The sequence below is a fragment of the Gouania willdenowi genome, chromosome 1, assembly GCF_900634775.1.
Source record: "Gouania willdenowi chromosome 1, fGouWil2.1, whole genome shotgun sequence".
Taxonomy (NCBI): domain Eukaryota; kingdom Metazoa; phylum Chordata; class Actinopteri; order Blenniiformes; family Gobiesocidae; genus Gouania; species Gouania willdenowi.
The window spans coordinates 32906065-32933772 of record NC_041044.1 but is presented as its reverse complement, the minus strand read 5'-3'; the positions used below and the strand labels follow the sequence as shown (position 1 = coordinate 32933772).

Below are 27708 nucleotides of genomic sequence, written 5' to 3'. Positions count from 1 at the left end.
GAAATTACAATTAAACTTAATAATGTTAAAATAAATGCCTTCAGGACCTTTGGCTGCCATATTTCAATGTCACCACTGATATCACAGCTTCAGCCATGCGTGTTCACCAGGATGGTGAGTGACAGCATTACAGTGTTACTATTTTTTTTTATAAAGAGTTTATTTGGATATATTTTGTCTGACAGCCAAACACAATAATCAGAATGTGCTATTTGTTTCAACTTAATGCATTTATGTAATATTAATGAATGGCATGAGAACTAATGTCTGACAACAGTTGGTTTTGCATGCAAACTAAGCTAACACAGCAGCTACAGAAACCATGCATTAGGGATGCACCGAATATTCGGCCGAATATTGCAAAAAAAGACACATTTGGCCTTTGGTTTGGTGAGTTAAAAGAATAGTAGCGTGTGACGCAAAGACGCAATCAAACAACATGCAGTGATTTAGAGTCGGAAAAGTGTGTGTGCGTTGCTGCAGGAGCACAGCAACAGCAACAGCTCTTCCTTTCCGCACACAAACACAGCCAGACTCTCTCCTTTCCGCTTACCGCTCTTCGTCACCGCGTAAAAGTTGGAAACCGTCCAATTCCACAACCGAGTCCGTTTTAGCGATGTGAGCCACGAATCCATAAACATCGCTATTGTTTCCTCCTTACACTACACCGGCTCTTGCTTTATAGGCTGGTGTAGCATTAGCACTGTGCTAACAGCTGATGTGTGCAAACAATGGGTTCGTGGCTCCAAGCAGTGACTCCCAACATGATCGGCAGCAAAAAAAAGTAGTGCAGTTTGGGCGTTCAGTGGTGCAGTTTGCATTTACATATATGGCAATAAATACATAACATTGACTTTCTTTAAAAAACATGTCTAAAAATATATTGTAGTCTATTTATGCTCTATTAGAAAAATAGTGAAAAACTTTACAACCGTATTCGATATTAGGTATTATTCGGCCAAGCGTTTATATTTTATTTAGCTTCGCCCACAAATTTTAATTTTGGTGCATCCCTACTATGCATATATTAAGGCTGTTAAAGGTATTTTTCAGACGCTTTAATGCCCCCATTTTGCTCTTCAGTAAACTACTAAAAAACTGCTGTTTAATGCGTCTCCTAAGAAGACTGAACTGCATTTTCCCCCCTCCTTTTTGATGTAATTAGATACTCCATACAAAAGTTTAATCATTTTCAACCAGTTGATAATGACAAATGGCTAACCTGCATGGGCGGAGAAAGAGCCAGAGACATTTGATAGAGCTAATAATTCCTTATGCACAAAAATGCCAGTTTCCAGTCTTTTGCCAGTCTTTTTTGGAGAGAATCTAAAGCCTGTGTTTGTATTTGCCTTGAGGTGCTCCATCACTAACTTCAACTAATGTAGTTCTGTGTAGTATGAATGTTTTCACTCAATGCTCCACAAATCCAGTGACATGTTTTCTGTCTTTAGTTTGTAAAATATGTGTAATATGTAAAATAATTTGGCAAAAACAAGAAGAATACCAAACAAATGATTTGATGTTTTGGTTTAATGTTGTTTTATGGTGTTGAATCCTGGATTTATGGAGTTTAAGAATTTGTCACGCCTTCTCAAATCTTCATCACCATTTCTTTCTTTCTTTCTTTCTTTCTTTCTTTCTTTCTTTCTTTCTTTCTTTCTTTCTCGCTCTCTCTCTCTCTCTCTCTCTCTCTCTCTCTCTCTCTCTCTCTCTCTCTCTCTCTTTCTCTAAATCAATAAAGCTGTAACTGTTGGAATAATTTTTATCTCACCCCAAAATTTTTTTATCAAACCTAACTCCTCCTGATGTAGATGTGTATCAGTGTGTCTAATCTATGTGTTGTGAATATTTAGACAAAATAACTCTACAATTGTAGCTTCAGTCATATTCGCTCCTTTTGTTCACATCAACATGTAGGATCCAGAACACATGAGCGTGTCTTTCCTTTTTTTGCTCTTTTTATCCCTAATCCTGTATAACTGTATCTAATCATTCCCATCCTTGCTTAAAACATTTTCCTAAAGTGTCCTGTACAGTATGTGTAGCTTGTTGTCTGCTTTTCACCTTAACCCAATACTGAAACAAAACTTAATTTCATTGTCGTAAAATGCAGGATTTTATAACTCCAGGAATCAATAAAAAGGCTATGTATCTCGAAACAAATCATTTTGACACTAAACAAAGCAGCTTCCTCCTCACAGCGGAGGCCCAGCAGTCCTAAATGGTTTGTCTCTTTTTCTTTCTTTCTTTCTTTCTTTCTTTCTTTCTTTCTTTCTTTCTTTCTTTCTCAGCTGGTCTTTTCATCACAATGTCTGTTCATCACTGCACATTTTGTTCATATTGATCTTATATATCCAAATACAATCATGATATTAATTGAATTATTAATAGATGAGAAGTGATACATAGGAACTGTTTTCAAACAAATTTCCTAATCCCATGTTTCAGCAGCTAAAAACTAGACTGGGGATTTATCTAGAGGATTTTTTTTTTCTGAATTTTGATTATTGTGTAATTTCCCTTTATTTGGATTAAAACTGAATCCAGAATTATGTTTGCTTAGGTTTTATTTCCCTCATGCTTTGTTTTGCTCCTTGCATTCTTCATCGTGTTGCAGTTGTTTTCTTTCCTGGTTTCCTCTCTCTTCCTCTGTGTTCACTTTCTTCTCCGCCTTTCTTACTCATTTATTCCATCTGTGTTGTGGAGTCTAGCCCATATTTGATGTCTTCCTCCTTGTCCATCTCCATCTCCCGACAGGTTGCGTTTGGCGATATGTTAGAGCCAGCGCCTCCTACACTCCCTATTTACCTCCCCTGTGCGACCCCAAGGATGGCCACTTGCTTGTGGATGGTTGCTATGTTAACAATGTCCCAGGTCAGACTTTAAACACCCGATCCCCAAAACCTTCTCCCTCATTCCCTTCCCGGGTTGACAACAAATCACTCGGCTTCCTTTTTTTTTTTTTTGTTGTTGTCCCACCTCGTGTATTCTAGTGTAACTAACCCCGCCTTGAACAGATGCACATTGGGAGGCCATGGATTGGAAGGAAATACAAAATTTTTCACTATCTTCAGAATAATACAATTAGTATCTTATGTTATCAGAATATTAATCACAGGCTCTTGTTATCCTCCCCGAGGACTTTGATTATATATTCTGTCATTAAATTTTCCCCAACAAAACTCATTGGCCAGCACTTTCTTCTTCGTTAATCAGCATGTTTAAACATCCATTGATCACAGAGAGCTGCATGGTTCTCACATTCCTTTCAGACCCTTTTCATTTGCTGAAATTTTCTCGTAATTTATTCTAGTTTTGGCAATTCCAGCTCCTCAGAGGAGACTTTCCTGCTTTCATTAGCAGTTGAGCTGCTTCATCACAACCTAATTGTAGTCAGTAGGCTGTAAAGGTTTCTGGACATACTGTAGGTGTGTGGAAACATGCAGGACTGAGGCCCTCAAGGAAGAAGTGTGCAACCTCCCCCTTCCTCATCTTTCTAAACATCTTCTGGATGAAGCGTCTTCATGCATGGGAAACTTAGTTACATTTCTATACATTATATCCGATAAGTAGGTGTTTATTTTCACTCAGTGAGAAATACAGGTGTGGGATATTTCAAGTTAAAGCAAGAATGTGTTTATAGTGACTTTCGGACTATATGGCTTCCATTTCTATCACCTAAAGCAACAGCTCTGGATTTTTCAGAGTAGCGTTTTGCTTCCTGCGCTGTTGTGGGCATTTCCCTAAAAATCAGGCGTGGTGAAGAGATTTTGCAGGACAGACTACACGGCACACCACGCGCTACAATAAGGGAATAGAATGGACTTTGCTCCACAGCTGAACGATGTGGTTGCAATCCAGACCGCAAAGGTACCCCGCCCATAATAGTGCCATAGGCGTTGCGAGAGAACTGTGTCAACACTATGTCAGTTTGTAGTTTGGTTATATGAGATTTATTAATCAAATGTGTGTGTCTGGCTCAGCTTGCTCTGTGTGGGGATGAAGGTTTTTATTACATGTTCAGCCTATCTGCTCCAGCTCCCTTCTTGCCTCTGGCTTTGCTTGCGTTTTTGCATGCCAGTGTTTTTTAAATGAATATAATTTTACTATATATTTTCCAGTCACAACACAAGGTCCACCTTACTGCATAAACTTCATCCGATTTGTCTTTCGTATGTCACCTAATGTAATGGCCAGTGAATGTGTAATCAAAGTTCCTCTGCTACCATCATAATAAATATTTGTAGGTTTCATGACAAGTCTGAGTGTGTTCTGGATCCTGCTGTTGCACTGTCTATAAGAGAGAGCAAAGACTGAAAAGCTACGGTTTGTAGTTCTCTGTGTTAATTTATTATTCACACACAACATGCACAGCCGCGCCCTCTGCTTTTTCTCTGTGGTGCTCCTTATCCTTCCAACCCATGCAGTAACCGGCCCGCTCTGCTCCTGCCCCCTGCTGGCACAGAAGTGTAGCACCAGGACAGGGCTGGCCGGTTGCCTCCCTCTCATGTTCATGGGGAAAGATCTCCAAATGTTGTTCTGTCAACAAGTGCTGCTGCTGCTGCTGCGGCTCCTTTATGGGGTTTTTTTTCCCAATGCTTTAAGATCAGGAACCACCCATACGTGACCTAACACAGAATATCCTCCAAAAGAGCTAATCCAGGTGATTCCAACATTCTAATAGTTTCTATCTTTACTTTATTTCCCTATACCAGATGATTTCACATCAAAATCAAGATATATATGTTAATAGCAACCCTTAAGTGAGTGGTAAATGTACTGTTGTGAGGACACTGTTTGGAGATCTCTAACCTTGGTTCTCTGTTATGGTGGCCATTTACTTTTTACCTTCTGCACAAGTCACACAGGGTCTCTGTGCGAGGTAATGAGGTTTGCACTGGTATACAACAGAGTCTAAAGGTGAGCAGTTCTCCAGTCCTCACCTCTGTGGGGTCGGATACCCTCTCCTATGTCCGTGCTCCCTGAGGTGTTTGGTCTGAGATCTGCATCGACACTAATCTGAGACGTATAGCAAACGTTATTGAGATGTTATCCCCCCCCTCCCTCCTTCCTCCTCCCTCCTCCCCTTCCTGGTGTGCCAGGCTCTCTGTGGCGCTATGTACGGGCGAGCATGACCCTCTCGGGTTACCTGCCGCCTCTCTGCGACCCCAAAGATGGCAACTTGCTTATGGATGGTGGCTACATCAACAACCTGCCAGGCAAGTACAGGTGGTATCTCGTTCCCCCACCGTCCAATCAGTGGCCTCAATTTCTGCCCATTTCATCTCCCAGAAGAGGGGGAGGGTGGAGCGATGGATGGTGATGCTTTGTACAGAGGTTTAAATCAAGCTAGCTATGTTTACATGTTGGGTAAGTAGATGTGCACTTAATGCTAATTAATGGAAATTTTTGGGCAGTTCTGAACCTTTCCCCTGTAATGATCCATTTGACTTTATTAAAATATATTTCATTTGTCTAAACATATAAGTTTGTAAATAGATTCAAGTTTTCACCATTGTTGAGGTAAAAATTGCCATTTTGCTTCATAAATCTAATAAACACCCCATTATTCAGTAGAAGAGATATTACTAGTCACCTTTCAACCAGCCTTGTGTCACCAAATATGAACTTCAATGGGAGAGACATTCGACAAGAAAAACAAATTTGCATTGGTTTTAAAATTTATTTTTCAATCTTTGACTTGATGTCACCAGTTTGGTTGAAAAACAAGGTCCGATTCCTGTAATATCAAAGTCTTTTCAGAGCAATTAATTAATAACAGATGCTAATTTTTGTGAAACTAACATCATGTCACAATATTATCATTCAGATTTCTTTTCAAAGATGTATTTTTTGGCCAAATGAAGTGAAAAGGAAATCTATCTGTCTTTTTCAACTTCATTCACAAAAAGTGAGATGATTAGTCTTTAACTACTGATACAGGAGTGTGTCAGGAGTTTTGAAATGAGAGGCTTTTCAAAACAAAACAAAAAAGATCTGATTTGATGATCTAAATCAGGTGGTCACATTTTGCCACGGTCATTAAATTGTGACCCACTTTTTTTAGAATTCAAACAACCAAATTTAGTTTTTCAACAATAGCTGTTATAAACGCACATGCATAATCTTTTTTAAAACATAAACCTATATAATTTCCAGTTCAACATGCATTTCACAGCATGCCTATCAAAAAAAAAAGTTTCTTTCAAAATAAAAGAAGTCCAACATGAGGACATTAAGTATTTCTTTATTTTTGACCAGCTGTCCTTGAGCCACCCAGTACAAGTCCACTTGAGAATTGCTGATCTAAATCTTCTCTCATGTAAATAAGACAAAGATTATAAAGAAAATCTAGACGATAGATTTCCTTTCATCACAAGTCTTGTTTTTTCTTTAAAATAATGTTAGTCATTCTCTATTAACTTATTTCCGTTGCATCATCCAGCCCCACCATTATATTTCCATACTTAATATTTACATTTACTTCAACCTGAGATAAAGTCTGCATGTGATGTGAAACTGAGCCAAGGAGTATTGTTGTGTCTGTGGACCTTTTTTGCTAGCTGTTGGCATTACATTTGGACAAAAAGTGCAAAAAGTTAACAAGTCAACCTAAAGCATCCTTTGTGGAGTGCAGATAAAACTCATTTTGCTCTCTGGTTAGGTTTAGAGATAAAACAATACTCTGCACTTTGATAAAAACAATCATATTTCACAAGACTTCACCCTAGTGTCACAAAATATTTAGATTTATAATGTAATTCTGATTTATTAGGGCCCTGAATTTGTGAAACATGATGTTTTCTGGGCTCAAAGGCTGATCCAGCTGAAACAGGTCTTTGTGGTCATTTGGGTGAAAACTTTACAAATTACCTCATGTTTCCCTGAAGAGCTCTTACTAGATCAGCTGATTTTATCGCTGCTGTGGGTACGCTGGATTTGTCCTCTGGGCTTTGGACGTTGTCCTGCTTTTATCTTCGAAATGCCTAAACACCACAAAAATGCCTAATGCCCCAAGGCACTTCTTTACTCAACCAAGTCAATAAAAAGGTCATGGCTGTACAGTAAGTTCTGTGCTGATTCCCAGGAAAGTAAGCCATTATCCCTCTCCTGATTGAAGCATCTCTGATTTGGACAAATATTCTCTGAAGTTTATTGCAAAGCTAAGAAAATGCTGTTTTTGTGGTGTGGGTTTTTTGAAGCATTGTGGATTTTAGGGAGAACACATTGAAACCAACTCATTAAGATAACATTTTTCTTTTTTTTTTTATTCCCACTCCTGTGTTTTTGTGTTCATACATCCTGCGTGCTACATGCACATGTGTGGATCTCCATGTTAAACATCCAACAGCGGACATCGCAAGGAACATTGGTGCCAGAACCGTTATCGCCATTGATGTGGGCAGCCAAGACGAGACGGACCTCTGTAACTATGGCGACCGCTTGTCTGGCTGGTGGTTGCTGTGGAAACGAATTAATCCCTGGGCGGAAAAAGTAAAGGTGCGGTTCGCAGAACTATCCGTGACTCAGTGATTCAAAGAGGGACTACAACCTTTCTGTTACTGTGAATTAGGTCATTGGTTCACAACCTTTTTCATCTTATTACCCTGTTAGCATTTTACTTAATTCACACAAACTCCCTTAACAGATCATTAGTACTTCTCTTGTTTGCTGTCTGTAATTTATTTGCCAGCAGGCTTCTCTCAACTCTATCCTGTATGCACAACTTATGTAAGCCCAGAATTCTGATTCCATCTATTGGAAAGTACAATATAGCCTGTGACCCCTTGATGGCCATTGATAGTTGATTGGAATTGGGATTTTCTTTTCTTTTTTTTTTTTATTTATTGAAAGTTTTTGTAACTTTAGATGGATACGTTCATAAGATTTTACCAAACTGGAAAAATAGGAAACAAATGAAGCCATCTGTTACTAAAGTGAGTTTTATATTCCTCTTCTAAAGCAAAAGTAACTATAAATGAAAGCCATTTATTTATACTTCCTTTTTAGAATTTTAGTTTCTGGTGTGTTCTGTTGATATTGCCAACATTTTATGTTGTCTCTGTCTGAGTGGAAAAACCCTATGGTCGACATGTACCTCATTTAAATTGAAAATGACCTGCAAAGGTCTTTCGTTAATTAAAATAAGTTTCCACATATCCTCATGTAACCTTCTTTTGGAAACGTTGAACACTATTAGAGCTACATTATTATATTGTTGTGCTTGTGTTCTGACTGGAGGCATCCACCTCTACAGGTTCCTGACATGGCAGAGATTCAGTCACGGTTAGCCTACGTGTCTTGTGTGCGACAATTGGAGGTGGTGAAGAAGAGTGCGTACTGCAAGTACATCAGACCTCCTATTGACAGATTCAAGACGATGGACTTCGGCAAGTTTGATGAAATCTATGTGAGTTACTCCCTGAACTTTGTTGACTCATGATTTTAACATAGTTTGTGTTAATGATGGAAACAATACAAAGACAAAAATGTAGTAACAATTTGAAATTTTAGTCACTGATCTGTCTGTGGGTTTAGGGTAAATGTCCTGGACTTCCAGTGTTCCAGTGTTGATAAAAAGCAAAATATTTGACTTTTGACTGATGAAGTGAATCCAAATACTTAAATTAACACATGTATGTTCAATAGAAACATGGAAACTCCTGCTATGATGCTAACCATTGCGCCATTCCAGCCACCTCATAGGAATTTTGAATATCTAAGAGTCTGGTGTCAATATTTAAAGATAAGTCAGAAGGATCAGAGTCTCTGCCCCTTAGATTTAAGTCTTAGTTGAAGTGAGAAGATTAATACGGAACTCAAACCCCAAAAATATTCTAGACTTAGACTAAAATCAGACTAAAAATACTGGTAAGTATAATTTTTGGTCAAATAAATCTAACTACGGTAAAGAAAATTGTTGTTTAGAAAATGTTAATTTAAAGGAGTTTCGTGATGTTTCATTTTGTTTATTGATGATAAAGAATGTAATGTAATTTGAAATACAAACTAAATCAACAAATGGAATGCATTTAAAACAGCAGATAGTTAAACAACCTCATGTAATCTGAACCTTTTCTCACATAAAATCCATTCAGTAAACAACAACATAATAACTATCGGGTGACCTGCTGTTCATTCCTTGTAACAAAATCTAGCGGTATATTTGATAATAATACTAATAACGCGAATAGGATTTTAATATTTTTTTCAATGAGTCATTCTAAACTCTGCCTGTGTATTGTGATTTAATTCTTCTTTTGTCGTACAGGACGTGGGCTACCAGCACGGTAAGCTTCTGTTCTCTGTCTGGGCCCGAGGTGACGATATTGAGAACATGCTGAAGGATCATCGCTCAGCCGACTACAATGACAGCAAGAGGACTGACGTGAGAGCGACACACTTTAAACCTTTAACACTTACTGATGTGTCTGATGTCTGACAGTATGTCCGCCTTCCTGTTTTTCAGTCCTGCACATGTCAGGGAGCCGACTTCACCGACCTGGCAGAGATTGTGTCCAGAATAGAACCGGCACAAAGCTACGTCGCTGCAGAAGGTGACGTATAGAGAGAAAAGGCCTGGGAAGCAGCATAAAGAGCACGTTACATGTTCCTTTTTGTCTGCATTTTTGTTTTTTGACGTACAGGTCTCCTACGAGATCATGACAGATTTAATCAGTGTAATAACTTAAAGTCAGTATTTTTCACCTACTCAGTGGTATTGATATACTGCAGGAGATGTCCCACATTTTTAATGGCTCCTATCTAACCAGGCAGGTCAGCCACGCAGTAAATAAATGTGACCTGTAAATCCTTTCTCTCAGCCGAGGAGTCGGACTGTCTGACAGAGTACGAGGAGGATGGGATGGACACGGTGAGGGAGGAGGAAGGGGAGGAAGAGGAGTACGAGGTAGAGGATGCTGAGGAACCCTCCCCAGGAGAGACAGTGGAGCAGAACGGCGTCTTCCAGACTGTAAGTTACACACTCAAATCAAAGATACAGCACATATGTCACTCATACTGTATGAAGACATTACACTTAACTTTAGGTTGAATCATCATTATGTAAAATACTAGACTTATTGGTCACAACCTTTTAAACTGTACCTCTATTTCATCCAAAAGTTGTTCTTATTCACCACTGATCCCGACTTGTCCTAAAAAACGAAACATTTCTGGTGATTAAAAACCAAAACAAAACAATGGCGTATGTTGATATTTTAGTTTTTCACGGAGACTAAAAGCATACACAAACCAGAAACTTATCAGAAGTCCATGCCACCATTTGTCAATGCATTGTTTGTGATGAATTGCAAGACAACCTTACGAGCAGCAATTTCAACCTTCTATGTTTGTTAGGGAGCAAATGATCTACGATATATAGATCTATGAGGCCTACACTATGTTGTCATCTGTTAAAACATTATCGTCACTGGCAGCTTTAAACTTTCACTATGGGTGCAGCTCAATGAATTACGATATCATCAAGAAGTTGATTTATTTATTTGAACAATTCAAGTCAATCGGTTGGTATGTAGATTAATAACACATTGACTGGTTCATTTAAACCGTGCATTTAATTCTACATAGCTTAGCAAATCTAATAGCCTCAGGTGCTTTTCCCAACACACCACTAACATTTTCCAATATGGATTTATCTGCAAATGCTTTCTAAGATAAATATCAAATATAAAGATGAACTGTTTTTGCCCTGCAGGGTGTGGGTAGGTCTGTTAGGAGGCGCAAGAAACTCGCCAGTGACTCCAACGCCTCTGAGGTGTCGGATTGCTGACAAAAGGCCTTCCACAAAGATGAAGAGAAGACATGGACCTGGGACTTTGAGACTTAGAGGTCACACCAAGGCCCTGCTGCAACTTTTTAAATTCTCAACATTTGTTTGGAAGGAAATCAACGTTATTCTCTGAGTGGCTTCCTCCTTAAATGTGATTTCAAAGAGAGAAGATGATTAAAAAGAACCTTCAATCCACCCAGTGTTTTCCTCTCATCCAACAGAGGCCTCACCTGAATCATGTCCATGATGTCAAATGAACTTTCCATCATTGAATCATGGTTAAGGCCACCTGCATGTCCCGCAAACGTCTCTAAAGTGTTCTGTTGGGTGTAGTTGTAGCTATACCTGCACTTCCTCACTGATCATGTGACCAGTTACATGGATTTTGTTCGGTGCGCCAAGACAGGACGGAAAACGGTGTCAGGAAGCAGAATAAATCCATTTTAAAGATGGCATTTAAGGATGCTATCATGGTACAGTGTATGCTAGAGAGTGTGAGTTTGAATGGGGCATGACAACTAACAAGTTAAGATCAATGGTTGACTATAGTTTTATTTTATTTACCTTATTCTAAATCTAGATTAACGCACAATACAGCCAGTTTGCACTCTGACGTAGAGGAAAGGAAGGAAACAGTGAGCAGATAATTGGACACTTTGGTAGTGATATAGTTATTTTGTTTATGTTGGAGCTGACTCCATTTAAATTAACAATGTCTTCAGAATGGTAATTTAACCATCTCACAATTAAGTAATGTTTTGACTGACAGTAAAAAAAAGTAAATAAAACCAAAGGGGGTGTGGCTTCATCAAGCATCACCACCCTCATAGTTCCTGCTTATAACTTAGTTTGATTTAACAGCAAAATTGTATTTTGGCTTGTTAATGTTCATCTCATAGCCGTGATCTCCAAAACCTGCGCCAGAAAAAGGACAAGTTGGACAAAACAGAGTTGTCTTAAATTGATTATTATGACACTTTAACACTGAATTCCTATGGAGCCCTTTTACCTGAATTATGATCTATACATTGTTAATATTTATTTATGTATATGAGGATAAAATTTGATTCTTTGCTGCAAAAGAGGTAAACCGAAACTCTCTGCATTGCTTCTTATAATTATATCAGCTTTTTAAATGGGACCTGTATGTGAAAATAGGAACGTCATTACCAGAAGATGCTTGGATCACAGTTTTCATCCACCTTCATGAGCTGAGAGAGTCTGAGGTTCTGAACATTTATACAGTAAAGATCATACGCATCCTGTCCTGTGTCATGATTGCAGTTTTATTTTCAACTGTCTTCCACTTCTGTAGTTTGGTGCTTTCCTTCCACAGGTAGTTTAGATCAAGGGTTCTCAACCTTGGGGTCAGGACCCCATTTGGGGTTGCGAGACACTGGGAGGGGGTCGCCAGATGCCTTCAAGAAACAATTTGAGCCCATTTTTGCTTATTTTTACCGTATTTTTGCTCCTTTTAATGCGTTTTTGCTACATTACTCCCATTTCTGTCATTTCCCCATCAAATTTCAATGCTTTTTCTGCACATTTTTTCCACTTCCAAGACATTTTTGGCACTTATAACCCCTTTTCACCACTTTTACCACCTACTGTCACAAATGTTTACCCATAATTGTCACTTTTAACCTCTTCACCATAATTCATGCTTATTTTTGCCTATTTAACCACATTCATGAATTGTCATGCCCATTATTTGCCAGTTTAAACTATTTGTTCCTACTTTTTAAACTACATACCCCAACCTCCACATTGTTGCCACTTTTAAGCCAACATTGACACTTTTTTTTTTTTTTTTTACCACTTTCTCTGTCTTTTTTGGCCACTTTAATTTGAAACTTTTAACCAATTTCTGTTATTTTAAAAAAATCTCGTTTCACTACGTTTTCTGGTCACTTTTAACCCATTTTTTTATTTTTTTTTATTAATTAAAACAAGGATTTACATCTTTAATATTATATATTACTATACTATGGCACAAATAATAATAAACTTAATTAATAACAGTGGATAATATTCAGATATATAAATAAATGTGGTCATCACAGATTGATATAACATAATTTTGCTGACTTTATGGATGGGCCCCAAAAAGCCCCCTTATAGATGGCCCTGTCTCCATGACTGTTCTTCAATGTTCATGTCTGTGTTCAACCACCTTCAGGTACAGTGGGGGTCCCCGGACTCTGGCATCTTTATTTTGGGGATTGCAAGCTAAAAAGGTTGAGAACCACTGGTTTAGATGGAGCCATTGAATTGTGTGTGCGTCTGTCAGTGGTTGTCATTATGTGGTGAACTGTTAAAGGTACACCCCTCATCACAAACCAAGTCCTGTGACGTTGATAATCAGGCACATGTTTTAAAGCTTGTTAACCACATAACTCCCTTTTTTAAAGAACGACCATGTATTTCATTCAAAGGTTGTTCTCGTAAATCTTGTGAAAGAGATTTACTCTAAAACAGATGCCAAACATAGAAATTGCCGCTCAAACTTTTGTTATTGTCTCCATTGTTAACAAGTACTGTTAACGAATGGTTATATGACTTGAACTTCAGAAATGTTGTTTGTGTTGCATTGTGGGATTTGGAGTTCTGTAGAATAATTTAAAGATGCTGCCATCTAGTGGAAAAGAGTTTTTACTTTAGTCTTTCTATGATTTTTTTTTTTTGTGTGTTTCTTCCACAGACAAGACAGTAATTCACTTGACGTTTTTTTGTCCTTCTTTGTTGCTATTTTGGCCGTATTCGGGTGTTTCCGTGGAAGCCACAATATCAACATCCACCAACTTTAAATCCGAGAAGACAGCAGAAATGTCACTTTTGGGGTCAATGACGACAGCAGTAGATTAGAACAACTCTTGGACAATTTAAAAAAAAAAAAAAAAAAGTTATGTATGTGGTTAAGCAGCTTTACGCTTAGGTTCTTTCTGTGTGGAGTTTGCATGTTCTCCCTGAGCCTATGTGGGGTTTTCTCCAGGTACTTTGGTTTCCTTCCACCAACTAAAAACATGAATGTTGGGTTAGTTGGAGAGTCTAGATTGCCTGTAGGAGTGAATGGGCGTTTGAGTAGTTGTCTGTCTGTGTGTTTGATAATGCAATGGCACCCTGTTCATGGTGTACCCCCGTCTATCGCCCACTGAGAGCTGCTAATAGACACCAACAGACCCCTGCAACCCTGAACCAGTCAGAAGATGAATGAATATGTACGTTAGTCTGGATAGAATTAAGTCTTTGTTTGTTTTTATCAACTTTATAGAAGAACTGCCAAAGTAGAGGCTCAGGAGAAAAAAAAACAGTTAAAGAAATAATTTCTTGCCTCAGATTTCACTTTTTTGATATTGTAAGATACGTATTATATGTTGTCCATACAACAATGAAAACAGCAGAGAGAGAGAGTAATGGATGGAGCAACAGAACTTCCTCTATAGGTGCGTGCTGAGGAGGTGATTAGACTTCCCTTTGGGTCCTCATGGCAAGAGATGCTAAAGCAGTGAAGAAGTTAACTGGAGCCTCTGATTTCTCCAGTTTAGCATTGGCACAGATTGCGGGGGGAAGCAGATCTGTAGGGTTGGTGATGCCCAAGACCCAGTTGACGGTGCTGGAACACAAACCAAGATATAACTCAAAGATACAGTGAACATTTTTTTTTACAATGTCAATTAATCCTCATATCTGACTTTGCTGCAATCAAAGCTAAATATGATTTTTTTGGTAATAGGAGATTAATGAGATTTAGGTCACACTTCATTAGTACACGGATGGAAAAAATAAGAGGAACACTTTTTAATCAGAGTATAACGCCAAGTTAAATTAACTACTGGATTATTGTCGCTGTATCAATAATAAGTGCTTATAGTGGCAATAATGAGACAAATCGAAAAAAAATCTATTTTTTTTTGTTTAATTGATATTAGTGCAACAATCAATACTCAGACTTTTTCCTAAAGGCTCATTGTTAAAAAGAAGACCTCTATCACGCAAATCAAAAATCCAAAATGTTATATACAGTAGATTAATTACAATTACATACTACATTAGTTACAAACTATTGCCCAAAAACACTGAAATGCAACAAAAACCTAAATGTTAGCAGAAAAAGCTTTAATCTTGCATCATGTGAGTATTTTTAAGGCCTGTGGACCAAATTATGCCTGCAGGATAATATTCAGTAAAAACATTGTGACTGAATTCTAAGTGACTGCACCTTTGGTTGATTAGAATTATCATTATGAATAAGTTTATTTAATATTTTGAATAGAATCTGGTCCTATTGAGAATAATTAGCACTGATTATGTGGCCTGAGAGGAATTTTCTAACCCTGTTTTAATTGGTAACAAGGTAAAATCTGCTTTTTTGGTTTGTTTAATGGTCAGAACAGGCTTTTTACCTCATCGCAGACCATGAACCTCCTGGACTGAAGCTACTGTAGGTCATTGGGATGCAGCCGATCTCAGTGAAAACAGTTGAGTACAAACCTGGAAACACAGTAATACATAAAGGTCCAAGCAGTGGTGCAGAATGAGAAACCAGTCCAAAAAGAACCCTTATAATGGAAGGGTGATCTGTTTATCAAACGACAAAATCCATTATATAGTGGGGAAAAAATGGTTTTGGGAGGAGAGAGGTTAATGGGAATTGCGTTCAATGCTCAACTATTAGAATACAGGTGAAGTCCATTGCTCATGGTAACTTGATGACATTTTGGGCAGGATGGACAGACTCACCATCATCTGGAAGCTTCCCGTACCAGTTGTTGACGAGCACTCCCATCCCCGCAGCAGAGGAGGTTCCCAGTACAACCTGCCCCACCAGTTTGGAATCCTCAGGTACCTGCATGGGAATGAAGGCCGTGTCCAGGGGCAACTTACGGCAAGTATGTGTGCTCCAGTCCACCTCATAAATTAATTTCTGAAAGGTAAAAAAAAAAAGATTAGTTACAGGGATTTGTATGGCTAACCTTAATTAATGTCTCACTATAGTTGACGTCCTAATTTTTAGACCAATTTAAATGAAAAGTCTCCTTTGTGTTCACAACTCAGTAATAAGCTGTGAATGTATTTTGTATGTAAGGAGCCATTGAATATTTTATTTAAATATGTATCTCATTAAGAAAAAAAAAAAAAACAGAACACAGTGTAAAGACAATTTGTGGTGGAATAATTTTTCCACAGCTGTTACAAAGTAGAGACTCACAGAATATGACAGCTGATCAGATGTTCCCCGTGAGCTTTCACATTACACATTTGAACAATAATAATTGTAATAATGTTAATTAATTTAAAGGGTTTTGAAACACATTATTTTAGTATGAGGGCCTTGCTTCACACTTTGAATTTAAACATAGTCTGATTAACAGACGGCCAATAATTCCACCTCACATCACTACACTACCGTTTTAGATTCACAGTAAAAACTGGAACGTTTAGATTACACAAAATCTGATGAAAATGGGCCATTTGGACATAATGAGTCCTCAAATTATTGATTGAATTATTAACATTCATTCATTGATTTTCTGATGCTCTGTGTCCTGTTCAGGGTCTGCTGGTGCCAAACTCAAGCCTGTGTATTTAAGTTAGTCTGGTTTCCAGTTTGATTATATCAGTGTCATTTTTCAGTGGCTTCTCTTAAAAGGTATTGATTTAAATATAAACATTGTATGTCACTTAATGTATACAGTATCCTTATCACTTATCGCTCTGTGTTTGTGGAGGATGTGTGTGAAAAATTGGATATATTACCTGCTTGAAAAGCATCAGCTGGTCCAAAGCAAAGCTTTCATTTCCCATTTGCACATAACCTCTGAGCCTAATCTTTTGTCCAAAAGCGTCGTAAGTCACCAACCCAGTGGAGGAAATATGTCCATTTGCGGCCTGGAAATTAGAAACAAATGAAATGATAAAAAACAGTTAATGAGAGAAACCTTCGTATTAATCGATAAATCTCTGAAAGATCTGTGAATGTAGTTTATCAGGAGAGAATAAATAAAGGAGAAACTCACCACGTTGAAAGCTCCGCTCATCAAGGGGGGAGTAACTGTGGTCAAAAAAGGTGAACATATGTAGGAAATTCATTATCCCAACAACAACAACCACAAAAGAGAGATAACTTGATGATATTTGGACATTTATTACACAAGGTCAATACAACTATAGTTTACATATTGAAATAAAGGATGTTATAGGGGCTCTGTGACATAGGACACCACAACATTTGAACAGCCTGGACCAAGTTTCTAAAATGCATGTTTTTTTTTTTATCTTTTATGGGTTTCCTTAAGAATTTCATGTGCAAGGAGAACTTCACACACAAAGGTTCTACGTCCTTGTGCAGGAATCAAACCCATGATGCAGCATTGCTTATTACTGTACCATTGTACTGTTATTATTTGTTTTCTCAAATTTCAAACAGAACCACATAAATCATTCAAATGCAGAATAGGTGATTGGCTGCCTAACATCTTTTTTCCAGATAATTTTATAGGCCGACTAACAATTAATACTTTAAAACTGTGTTTCTTAAAATGTTGAGGAGTACGCAATGGCACTGCAGGGTAGAGTAGAATTAACAAATGACAGCATTAAAAATTTGTGATTTTATTTTATTTATTTTATTTATTTTATTTATTTTATTTTATTTTATTTTATTTTATTTTATTTTATTTTATTTTATTTTATTTTATTTAAATGTTTTTATTATTATTTTTTTTTTTTTTACATTTTTTTCTTAAGTTAAAAAAATTAATCATAACATTGATGATGGAAATTATTTATTTAGAACATGAACTAAAAATACAAGGGTCAGTCTTGGTCCCACACCAGGCGGAAGATGACTGGGAATGATACAACTATAAACATAAGTCTATTCAGGAGTCACTAAATACTGTTTCATTCCATTTGTTTATAAAAAGGTTAATTTAATGTGTGTTATTAATTTTCATCATTACGCTCTATAGTTATTTTTTTCTGAGTAGTCTGAGCAAAATGTTGTAGTCGGACAAAAGGGGGTACTTGGATTCAGAAATAAGAGTTTGAAAACCACTGCTTTAAAACCATAACATCATTAATTAATATCAGTTATTTGCATCTGTGGCTGTCTTCTAAATTTCCAACCCAAGCAGACAAACACATTTGATGTATTAGAGAGGATTTTTCCACTTCTTACAGTTTGATTCTTTCTGTTATATTACAGTTACATTACTTGTGTGTGTGTGTGTGAGTGTTCAGTGATTGACTCACCGCAGGGTTTCGGGGCCTGAGCAGCAGCAGCTGCCAGCAGCAGGCAGAGGCAGGACAGCACACTGGTGAAGTTCATGGTCAGCAGTGGAAGGAGCCACGAGGGAAAGATACACACTCCTATTTATACCTGTCCACAGCTGGCTGTGCTCACACACCTCACAGCACCTGCTTCCTACCCACAGCCCTGGCCTTTTGACACTTTTCCCTTTATAATGATAAAGCATGAGTGTCCATCAACAACCCTACGAGTCCTTTAATAATCATATCATGTACCATCAACCAGACTCAGGAGCAGTTTCTTCCCAAAATGCATCCACTCTCTAAATGATAAACACACACCATAGACACCAGCACCACTACTAATATATGGAAAATGAAATACTGTCTTTTTTTAAAATGTGTCTCATTTCTAATCATTTATAACCATATACTTTTATATGGATAAACCTTAATACTGATGAACTTTTTATTACGACAGACTTTTACTGTAACTTATGTTCTTTTTTATGATGATTGTGTCTGTGGGGCTTAAATCAATGAAGTGAATGACTCTGTTTTATTTTATTGGAACTGAAGAAGAAGAAGAAGAAGAAGAAGAAGAAGAAGAAGAAGAAGTCATACAAATGACTGTCAACACAAATGTGATATTTTATCAGAAACAAACAGGTTAAGTAAATTTGTCTAGGAATGAACACTTTACTAATATCACAGTCACATCTCTTTACCGATAGCTTTATTTCCAGCGGCTGAGTTTCTAAGTCTTCATGCAGACCATGTGAGTAAAAGGCTCTGGGCGTGAGAACACAGCCAGCTGTTGACAGGTATAAATACAGGTGTGTGACGGTGTCTCATTTGGCTCAGACCTCTGCTCAACATGAACTTCATCAGCGTGCTGTCCTGCTTCGGCCTGCTGCTGGCAGCTGCCACCGCTCAGCTCCCCAAACCATGTGGTGAGTGCCTCAGAAATCATCAATAATGGTTCAACCTGAAGAACGATATCTGCCGGCACTTTTTTTTTGTCCGACACTCAACAACTTTTGGAGCCAATATTCTATGATTCTTTCTTAAAACTGGAGTTGTTGTGAACCATTTCTTAGCTGTTTTTGGGGTTCCAGTAAACACTTTACTCACAGAACCTGCTCACTCTAAAATATTCACTTTGACATCACTAATAGCTAGATGTAATATTTGACTTCTTTGGAAATCTTCTAAAGTTTCTTCAATATCCATGTTGTTCTACAAGATGTTTTGTCCTTTATTAAACTGGAGACGATGATTTTCTCAGCTAAAGGCAATAAAGAAGAATTAGATATAACATGGGGCCTCTTTTTGGAACCGTTTGTTGAACCCTGCTCTATTTATGATGAACATTTGAATATTTCCCACACAGTTACTCCACCGCTGATGACTGGTGACATGAGTGTGGTGAGTCTAAACTAAACATATTGGTCTAATCAAGTCATGTTTTCCTCTACTTGTATTCCTGTTTTCTCGTGTGACGTGTGTATATTTTTATCTTCAGTTTTCTAACGGAAGCTACATGACGACTGGGAGTTTGACGTATGATGCTTATGGCCAGAAGATTAGGACCACCAGCTTTGGGTCTATGGGTAATCAGAGCTTTGTTGTGGACCAGCTGATGCTTTTTAGAGAGGTAATAAATTATATTTATATACACACACACGTGGGGTTGATCGAAAAGTAATTGATTAAAAAATAATAATAACTTTTTTTCCAAATACTGAAAATGGCTAATAAACTGAACTGAACTGAACTAATACAAAAATATTCTATACATATTCTTATACATTAATCTAGATGTTAATTATTACTATTATTTTTAAAAATTATTTGAGCGCTACAAGATGACTATTGTTGTAATTAGCGCTATATAAATGAAGTTGAATTTAAATGAATCATTATTAAATAATTTTTATCATTAAAACACAACAAAAATTTATTTTACACTTTTTAGCTAAAGTTCAAATAAAATGCAGCAAAAAATTATCTAAGTTAATGCAATTTGTCACTAATCTTGGCGACTCCGTATCTGTAACACGATATAACAAACATGATCAAAAAGTATTTCTAGAAGAAAAAAAATTGTCTATGGGGTTGCCATGGATTTGTGATATCAAAATGCGTTCACTATCCAAAAAAGTTTGGGAACCACTGCTTTAGAGTGTTATAGATTCAGAAATAATTTGTTTTCAAAATGTTTTTTTTCTGTTATGTTATAATGTTTTTTTTCTGAATATTCCTTTCTTTTTTTATGATTTTCAACATTTTGTTTTGAGTTGATCATTCAAGTAGGTTATCTGTCAATTAGAGGTGCAGTGACAAGGAAAAAGCATTTTATGAATTTATTAGACTGTAACGTTCTGTTGTGTTTGATAGTAAAGCAACTTAACATCTTAATTAACCCTTTCTCTAGAAAGTCTACTACGAGATTGACTGGCAAACATTTACCTGCCAGAAAAAGCCACTGGACGCTTCCTTTGTTCCCATGCATGTGCCTGAGGACGCTGAAATGATGGGTCAGTACATTCTGGGTTCCTCCTCCTCTTGGGGAATGGGATTGCTGGTCAACAACTGGTATGGAAACCTTCCAGGAAATGGTGAGATGAATCATATCACTATTAACACCAATTACATGTGAATACATTTTACAATTAGGTTAAAATATATATATTTACTACAGTGAATTTATGTAAAAACTAATAGAAACACAAGATTACACTTTACCCATCGGTGGAGTTTGAATTTCTTGCCAGGGGAGACAAAATTAAAAATAGAATTAAATATATAGAACATCTCAAGATTTACACTAACCATAATGTGTGTAACACATACAATAATGCAAAAATGATTGGATGGCGTCGACATGTCATTACATATTGTAAATTCATGACAAAATCAGGCTGCTGCTGCATTACCAAACATGAACTGCTGGGGGCAGTGTCGCTTCACCATTTACATTGTGAAGAAGAATTGTGCAACAGAAGAAGAACCAACCTAAAGTCTCAAAAATTTGGGACCATTTAGCTGAAATTTCTACTACACACCTGAAGTATAACTAACATCTCTGACATTAAACTATGTATTTAAACATTGCCTTGAAAGGAAGACAATCGTCACATGACTCATGCACCAAAAAAATAACTTGTAGTTTTAAAAGAACAACAAATGAATTAATATATATTTTGTACAGTCACTGTGTTTTATGGCACTTAAAATTTTATTTTGAATGAATTTGGGAAAACTGTAATGAAAACTTTTGATCACTGGGGGGTAATGCGCCCCCTTCAGTCCCACAAACTCTGCGTATGACGCGTATAACTAAAACTGGGATTCAAATATTATGTTTTTTACCTGAATAAAAGAATAGAGGGGAAAAAAACTAGAAAAAGGTGAACTTTTCATCATAATTTGATTTCTCTAATCAGAGTGAATGTTTGAGCAAAGGTAGAAGTTTGCATTAAGCTAATCAGTAATCATCATGTGACAAATCAAGTCAAACAATTTAAAATGAATCATTTGCAAATTATGAAATAATATACTGTTATGGAAATCTTTGAGCATGCACAATGTATGATGAAATAAAGTCAAAAATAGACCAAAATATATTTTGTTGAGTTTATTCCAGAGCTGAATCTAACACTAACTCAAACTGTTCAACCTCTGCTTGTTATTTCCAGCCACATACATAACCACCTTTACCGATATTGGTTGCATCCCGCTGACTACGTCAGTTTTTGGTCCGGACACCGAAATGATCTTTGTCAGGTAAACACCTGCACTGACGGAACCTTAGAGTACTGAAAATGACTGCCAATGATTTACTTCAGGTCAAAACAAATGTGTAGTGGTTTGTACAGCTGTGATGACCAATTACCATCATCTTTAAATCTGTTTCTGTAACGAGGAATCACTCTTTCTTTCTCAGCACTTTCAACTGGGTCATTGGCATTTCAGACCCCAGTGATTTGAGCCCTCCTTCCTTCTGTTCCAAAGCTCAAGTGGAACAATCAGCGACTCCGGACAACTTCTTCACTGCTTTGGCTTCTCTGGCCATGAAGGCTCAGAGGACGGATTAAACTTCTGATCTGATCTTTAGAAAAATCCCCAATTGTCATGAAAGTCCTCAAACATAATGTCAATTAAAACAATAAACATTAAATGAACAAAACTGGACTGCATTGTGACACGTTTTTAGATGCAATACAAAAAAGTAGTGCTTTAATAACAAGTTGAAAGCTGTATCTGATATTTTCCTCTGAGCTCACAACCGTTCAATACAACACAATCTGACGGAGGATTGTGAATCTTCACGTTAATTAATTTATTTTCTCGTGCGGGCAAAAGCGATTTACTCAGTTTTTTTTTTTTTTTTCATGCTGCTTAGAACAAATAGTAAACTAATGTATTTCAATTCAAAGTTATTTCCTTCTGCCCAGAACAGATTTAAAGTACAGTTAGGTGCCCCGTGAGGTAGGGTGTCGGGGGCCGGAATAGGGGGCCACATCCCGGCGGGGCGGTCTGGCTTGGCCCTTGGAGGGGGCCCTGGCTTTAAAAAAAAAAAAAAGAACTGAAGCTCGTGGCGCGGGCGGCATCAGTGAAGGGTGATCTGGGGCGCCGTGGGGGGCTAGGTTGGGGTGCCTGGGGGCCGGCGGGGAGACTCCCAGCGGCCCCCTGGTGCCTTATGCGGCTTGGGGTGTGGTCGTCCTCCCTGGGCGGGCTGCTCCTGGTGCTGCATTCGTTCCGGGTCCTTCTGGCCTGGGGTCGGGCCCCTGCTGGCTCTGGGCTCGCCGGCGGGTGCCCACTGGCTGCCTGTTCGGCGCGGTTCTGGTCGTCTGCTGGGTGTGGGCTTCGGCTCCTCCGCTGGGGCCTCGGGCAGGGAGTTCTCTGGGCCCTCCCCTCGGGGGGTTAGGCGCGGGGGTGGGGTGGGGGGGTGGGGGGGTCGATGGGGTGGGGGGTCTGGGGGTTGGGGGTGGGATCGGTGGCGTGGTGCGCTGGGTCCTTGGCTCCTTGGGGCTTTCTCGGGTGTGTATGGGGGGGCGATGGCTGCCTCTCGGCTTGGGATCTTGGGGGCGTTCGGGGGACTGCTTGGCCGTGGGGTGGTCGCCGGGGGCCCTTAGGCTGCCTGCTCTTGCTGCTGGCCTGACTGCTTCTTCGGGCCCGGGGGCGGCTCTTGGGTTTTGCAGTGGCGGTACTCGGAAATACATTTGTCATGGATGCACTGGCCTTGGGCTGTGGGATAACACTCATACTGGGCTCAACCTTAGACACGTTGTTCCCAAATACCTGTTTTATGGAATTTCCACTCACCTCTTCCTCTGTTCACAGCCACCACCATTATTCCTAAACCACACACTGGTCACCAAACTGGCTTGACAACACAACAATAAACACAATATACACAACCACAATTTCACATCGCATCACATAAAACTATTCCTCACCCATTCCATATCCTATCTTGTATCCCTCTTCCCTGCTAACTTCCCCACCCCCCTCCAACCCCTCACCTTGGTGTAACACTGCCCTCTCTTTTTTACATCCTCCCTTTAATAAAGTATTTCTTACCCTTCCCTAGGGAGGGCTGGTGACGGTCACAATTATGCAATGAAATAAATAAATTTATTTAATTGCAATAATAAAATATGCATTGCTGTCAAAAGATTGCACTTCTTGTAGTGTTAACCTTCGAAAGCATGTGCAGACAAGGTAAAAAAAAAAATTAAAGTACAGTTAGGTTTTAAGGCCTGGGTTTTATAGTAGGCTAGTTTGAAATTTGCAAACTTTTTGACCCAAAGCTGAAGTCCAAAATAAAAATTAAGAAGTCACATAAAGAACCCAAGAAAGAGTCTTTCTACTACAAAATGAAAACACATTTTTGTTTACATTCCCACATGCATTTACTGTATTTGCCAATGAAAATATTTTTCAGATTTCAAGAGACTGTCACCCAAGAACCATTTCATATATCTGACTAATCATTAGTGATTTGAATAGTCTGTGTACATAGCTCAAAGCTGATAACATTGCAGGGAGCTGAGGCATATGCCTGTGTACTGAAGCCCCAAACATATTTGAGTCCAAAACCCCAACAAACGTTTTTTTTCAATTTCGAGGAGCTGGCACGTCCACCAGATAGTATGTATAGCAGATATTTTTGTATATTCTGAGAGCATAGGTGAAGCTATTAGTATAAAAAAAATTCAGTTTCCTATGTGTTGTAGTTCCCGAGATATTGGAAGCTGAAAATGGAAGAAAAATAAGGATGCATGAAAATCGACACGTACACACCTCACTAAAATTGGCCATATCTCAAACAGTATTCATCCGATCAAACTAAAAATCTACAGTGTGCCTAAAAAAAGTGTTAATTTCCTCTACCTAAATCAAACTGTGAGGGAAAATGTAATGTATTTGTGACTGTCTCTCTGTTCGTCTCTTATAGTACTTGCTGATGTACAACAGACGGAGGCAGCATTTCTCTCTATTTGAGCAGATATTGATATCAGTCATGCATCACACACAATTGCTGCGAAATGCCAAAACAATAAGTTCATTCATCAAACAAATTGCATTAAAGCTATATGAGAGTAAATGTTATTCACAATCTCAACAATAGTACGATCCCTTATCCTCCAACATTATGTGTAGCTACTGTACAGTAATGCATGAGTGTAAATAGTAGGTAATTAAAGAGAGAAAATTCTCATCACTCATTTATATTTATACTTTATTTATACATTTGTTTTAAAAACTGTGCAATACATGCTATTACTAGATCATTTAGGCACCCTACCAGCAAACACAAAACATAGTAGTTAATAACGACCCTTTAAAACAGAGACTGACAGATGGAAATATGTGGCTTATTACATTCTCTATTAGTTTGTGCATGTGTGTCCACAATGTTGTCTATTTTTAAATCATTTTTATATTTTTATATTACATTTCATGTCCTAATGCAAAGCTTCAAACAAATGCAGCAATATGGCTCACATTTAAGTGAACTCTGGAGGTTACTTTGGCGTCATATCTACATTATGAAACATTTCAGTATTTTCTTGCTTCTTCATCTTTTTTTTTTTCATATAAAACACAGAAATTAGGGACAACATTTTTATTTCCATTCACTTTACCTGTCACCTGTGGGGCATAATATTCTGTTTAAGAATATATTTACAAAGAGATTTCAGAAGCTAATGCGTGGCCATATACAATTCATAACAGTTCTATGTTAGGGGAGTGTAGAATTTCCTCAGTAGCTGTTTTCTTAAACTGTAATAAACACAAACATAATTAATTTATTCATCAGCTTTTTCAAGATCGTTTCTATTCTTGTGACTCTTCCTGTAATGTGAGGCCTGTGTGTTTAAAGAGATGAGAGGTTGCTCTGAAAGCATTAGCTGCAATAAAGGCCCTGTTATTCTGCTCAATTTTCAGTCTAATGATTGTCAAAGCGTGCTGAGAAATTGCTCTTTGAAAACTCCCTGGTGGAATGAATCTGACTGTACAGTCCTGTTGTGAGGAGGAAATGACATTGTCAGAGTTGCTTTTTAGCTGATTTTGCTGAATCTAAAGAATACATTAGAAGGACGTCTATGTGCAGATTTGATGGATTTTATGCGTGGCTGAATGTGGAGCACATAGACACAGAAAAGTAATAGCATTTTAAAAGCCTTGAACCTAAGCGTTGATACATTAGCAGGTTTGCAATTAAATGTATTTATCGTCTTCACCCAAGATCTGAAGTGACAATGGGAAATATTACTGAGTAAGCTGTGTTAAGTGTACGTGACGAATTTAATCATAACATAGCACAACAACAATTTGACAACAAGGCTTTTAGTGCATGTGCTCTGCGTTGTGTGTTAGGAACTGCCTAAAATATCAGTTTTATGATCTATTATTATTATTATTGAGGCACAGTATTATTGACACGTAATAATTACAGGTCGATATTTGCTTTTTAAAAAAATGTTTTTCACCTTGTCTGTACATGCTGTCGAAGGTAGTACAAGCTATGCATGTTTATTTTATTGCAATGAAATAAATACAATTATTTTACTGCATAGTTGTGACCATCACCAACCCTCCCTAAGAATACTTTATTAAAGGGACAATATAAAAAAAGAGAGCAGCACCACACCTTGGCGAGGGGGAAGGGAACAGGGGAGAGGGAGTCAGGGTATGACAATGGAAGGGGTGGGTAAGAGTCAACTATTTTGATTGTGCGGAGATTGCACTGTGATTGTACAGTTGTGCATATTGTGTTCAATTCTATTCAACTTTATTTGTATAGCTCAAATTACAACAAAGTCATCTCAATGCGCTTATCAAAATATAAAAGTCATAATAAGAAAGAAAAAACCCAACAAGATCCACATGAACAAGCGTTTAGCGACAGTGGGAAGAAACAACTCCCTTTTAACAGGAATAAATCTCCAGCAGAACCAGGTTCAGAGGTGGCAGTCATCTGCTGTGACTGGTTGGGGTTAGTGGACAGAAGGACCAACAGAACAGGATAGAGAGATAGAACATCAGAGTGTCTCAGACTAGTTGAGCTGTGAACCACAGATCAGGAACTGCCATCATCAGCTTCACGACACCTGAGACAGAGAAGGGTGAGGAGAAGGCACAGACTGCAGAAAAACATGATACATTATTATCAAGTCAGCCTGTCTTGGCCTTGGGTCTCACTCCCAGTGGCCTAGTCATCACTTATCATAAAGGTGATGAATCTCTTCCCGTTTATTGTGCATGCTAAATAAACAATTTGAGTAAAATGATCCTGTCTAAACTGATATAATAACAGGCTTTGCTTCCTTGATCAACACATAGACATCATATATGTAGAGGCCTCATCGCCTGGCGAGAGGCGTGACCAACAAGGCACCACAGGACCTTATTGTTAATGCTCAGTGATGAATCAATAAAAACGATGGAACTTTTACTGATGCTGCTATTATGGATAGATTATAATGCACAGATATTTGCTTTGATGGCATTTTGATTTGTAATAATAATAATAATAATAATAATAAACTACGCAAAAATATTGTGATTGATTGTGTTCTGTCATTTAGTAAAAAAAAGAAAAAACAAATACAAAATAATGATTGCATTTTGTTGTTAATAGGGGGGAAAAAAGGCTTGAGAGGACCTTGTGTTTCTTCAAAGCCAATAATGATAAGAGATACAGATTGAAACACAAAACAAAAACACCAACATCCATCTTAATATCCAACCATTAGCTGTGTCTGGTGAGGAGAGGTGTGGATGTTGTGTGGCGTCACTAAACATGCTGCTCATTTTTCAACCCACTGTCCTGACCTCTAATTTTATAGCCACTGATGTATACGAGGGATTAGAATATTTTATCACAGCGGGGATCACAAACATGTGATTGTCTATTTCAAGGACCACATTATCAACATTCATGTCAGTATTTAAAATAATGACCAATATGAGCATTAACACAGGGAAGAACAGGGTTTGTGTGTTTTCCCTTTATGTGTGTATTTTCTCACTTTGTGTATTTTTGTTATTATTTTATGTATTTTTCTTTCATTGTGTGTGTTTTTGGAGTCATTTGCAGTACTTTTCTGTAGTTTGTTTTTGGGTATTATTGTACTTTTGTGTATTTC

The 27708-nt window shown here is 37.9% G+C and overlaps 3 protein-coding genes across 5 annotated transcripts in view; 2 read left to right on the top strand and 1 right to left on the bottom strand.

Annotated features, from left to right (window-relative positions):
* Positions 1 to 12057, top strand: part of pnpla6 (patatin-like phospholipase domain containing 6) — a 34842-nt gene extending 22785 nt beyond the window's left edge. The window contains exons 29-36 of one of the 3 annotated variants that reach the window (XM_028473805.1): positions 45 to 114; positions 5103 to 5219; positions 7352 to 7500; positions 8258 to 8410; positions 9272 to 9388; positions 9470 to 9557; positions 9825 to 9973; positions 10718 to 12057. In XM_028473805.1, coding sequence (XP_028329606.1) covers positions 45 to 114; positions 5103 to 5219; positions 7352 to 7500; positions 8258 to 8410; positions 9272 to 9388; positions 9470 to 9557; positions 9825 to 9973; positions 10718 to 10792 — 918 coding nt within the window. In that variant the 3' untranslated portion in view covers positions 10793 to 12057. Of the gene's footprint in view, positions 1 to 44; positions 115 to 2757; positions 2875 to 5102; positions 5220 to 7351; positions 7501 to 8257; positions 8411 to 9271; positions 9389 to 9469; positions 9558 to 9824; positions 9974 to 10717 lie in introns of all 3 variants that reach the window. The other 2 variants (XM_028473856.1, XM_028473941.1) reach the window with 2 other exon arrangements.
* A 2016-nt stretch (positions 12058 to 14073) lies between these two features.
* On the bottom strand, positions 14074 to 18125 carry LOC114464762 (ependymin-like). The gene is made up of 6 exons (XM_028449287.1): positions 18047 to 18125; positions 16810 to 16844; positions 16550 to 16681; positions 15533 to 15716; positions 15196 to 15283; positions 14074 to 14405 (listed from the first exon to the last, which is right to left on the bottom strand). The coding sequence occupies exons 1-6, from the start codon at positions 18120 to 18122 to the stop codon at positions 14255 to 14257; spliced, it is 666 nt and encodes a 221-aa protein (XP_028305088.1). The 5' UTR covers positions 18123 to 18125; the 3' UTR covers positions 14074 to 14254.
* LOC114464756 (ependymin-like) lies at positions 15576 to 22235 on the top strand. The gene is made up of 10 exons (XM_028449272.1): positions 15576 to 15681; positions 18035 to 18660; positions 18703 to 18712; positions 18790 to 18821; positions 18908 to 18996; positions 19437 to 19471; positions 19569 to 19700; positions 20481 to 20664; positions 21745 to 21832; positions 21993 to 22235. The coding sequence occupies exons 4-10, from the start codon at positions 18811 to 18813 to the stop codon at positions 22141 to 22143; spliced, it is 690 nt and encodes a 229-aa protein (XP_028305073.1). The 5' UTR covers positions 15576 to 15681; positions 18035 to 18660; positions 18703 to 18712; positions 18790 to 18810; the 3' UTR covers positions 22144 to 22235.
* The last annotated feature ends 5473 nt before the right edge of the window (positions 22236 to 27708 follow it).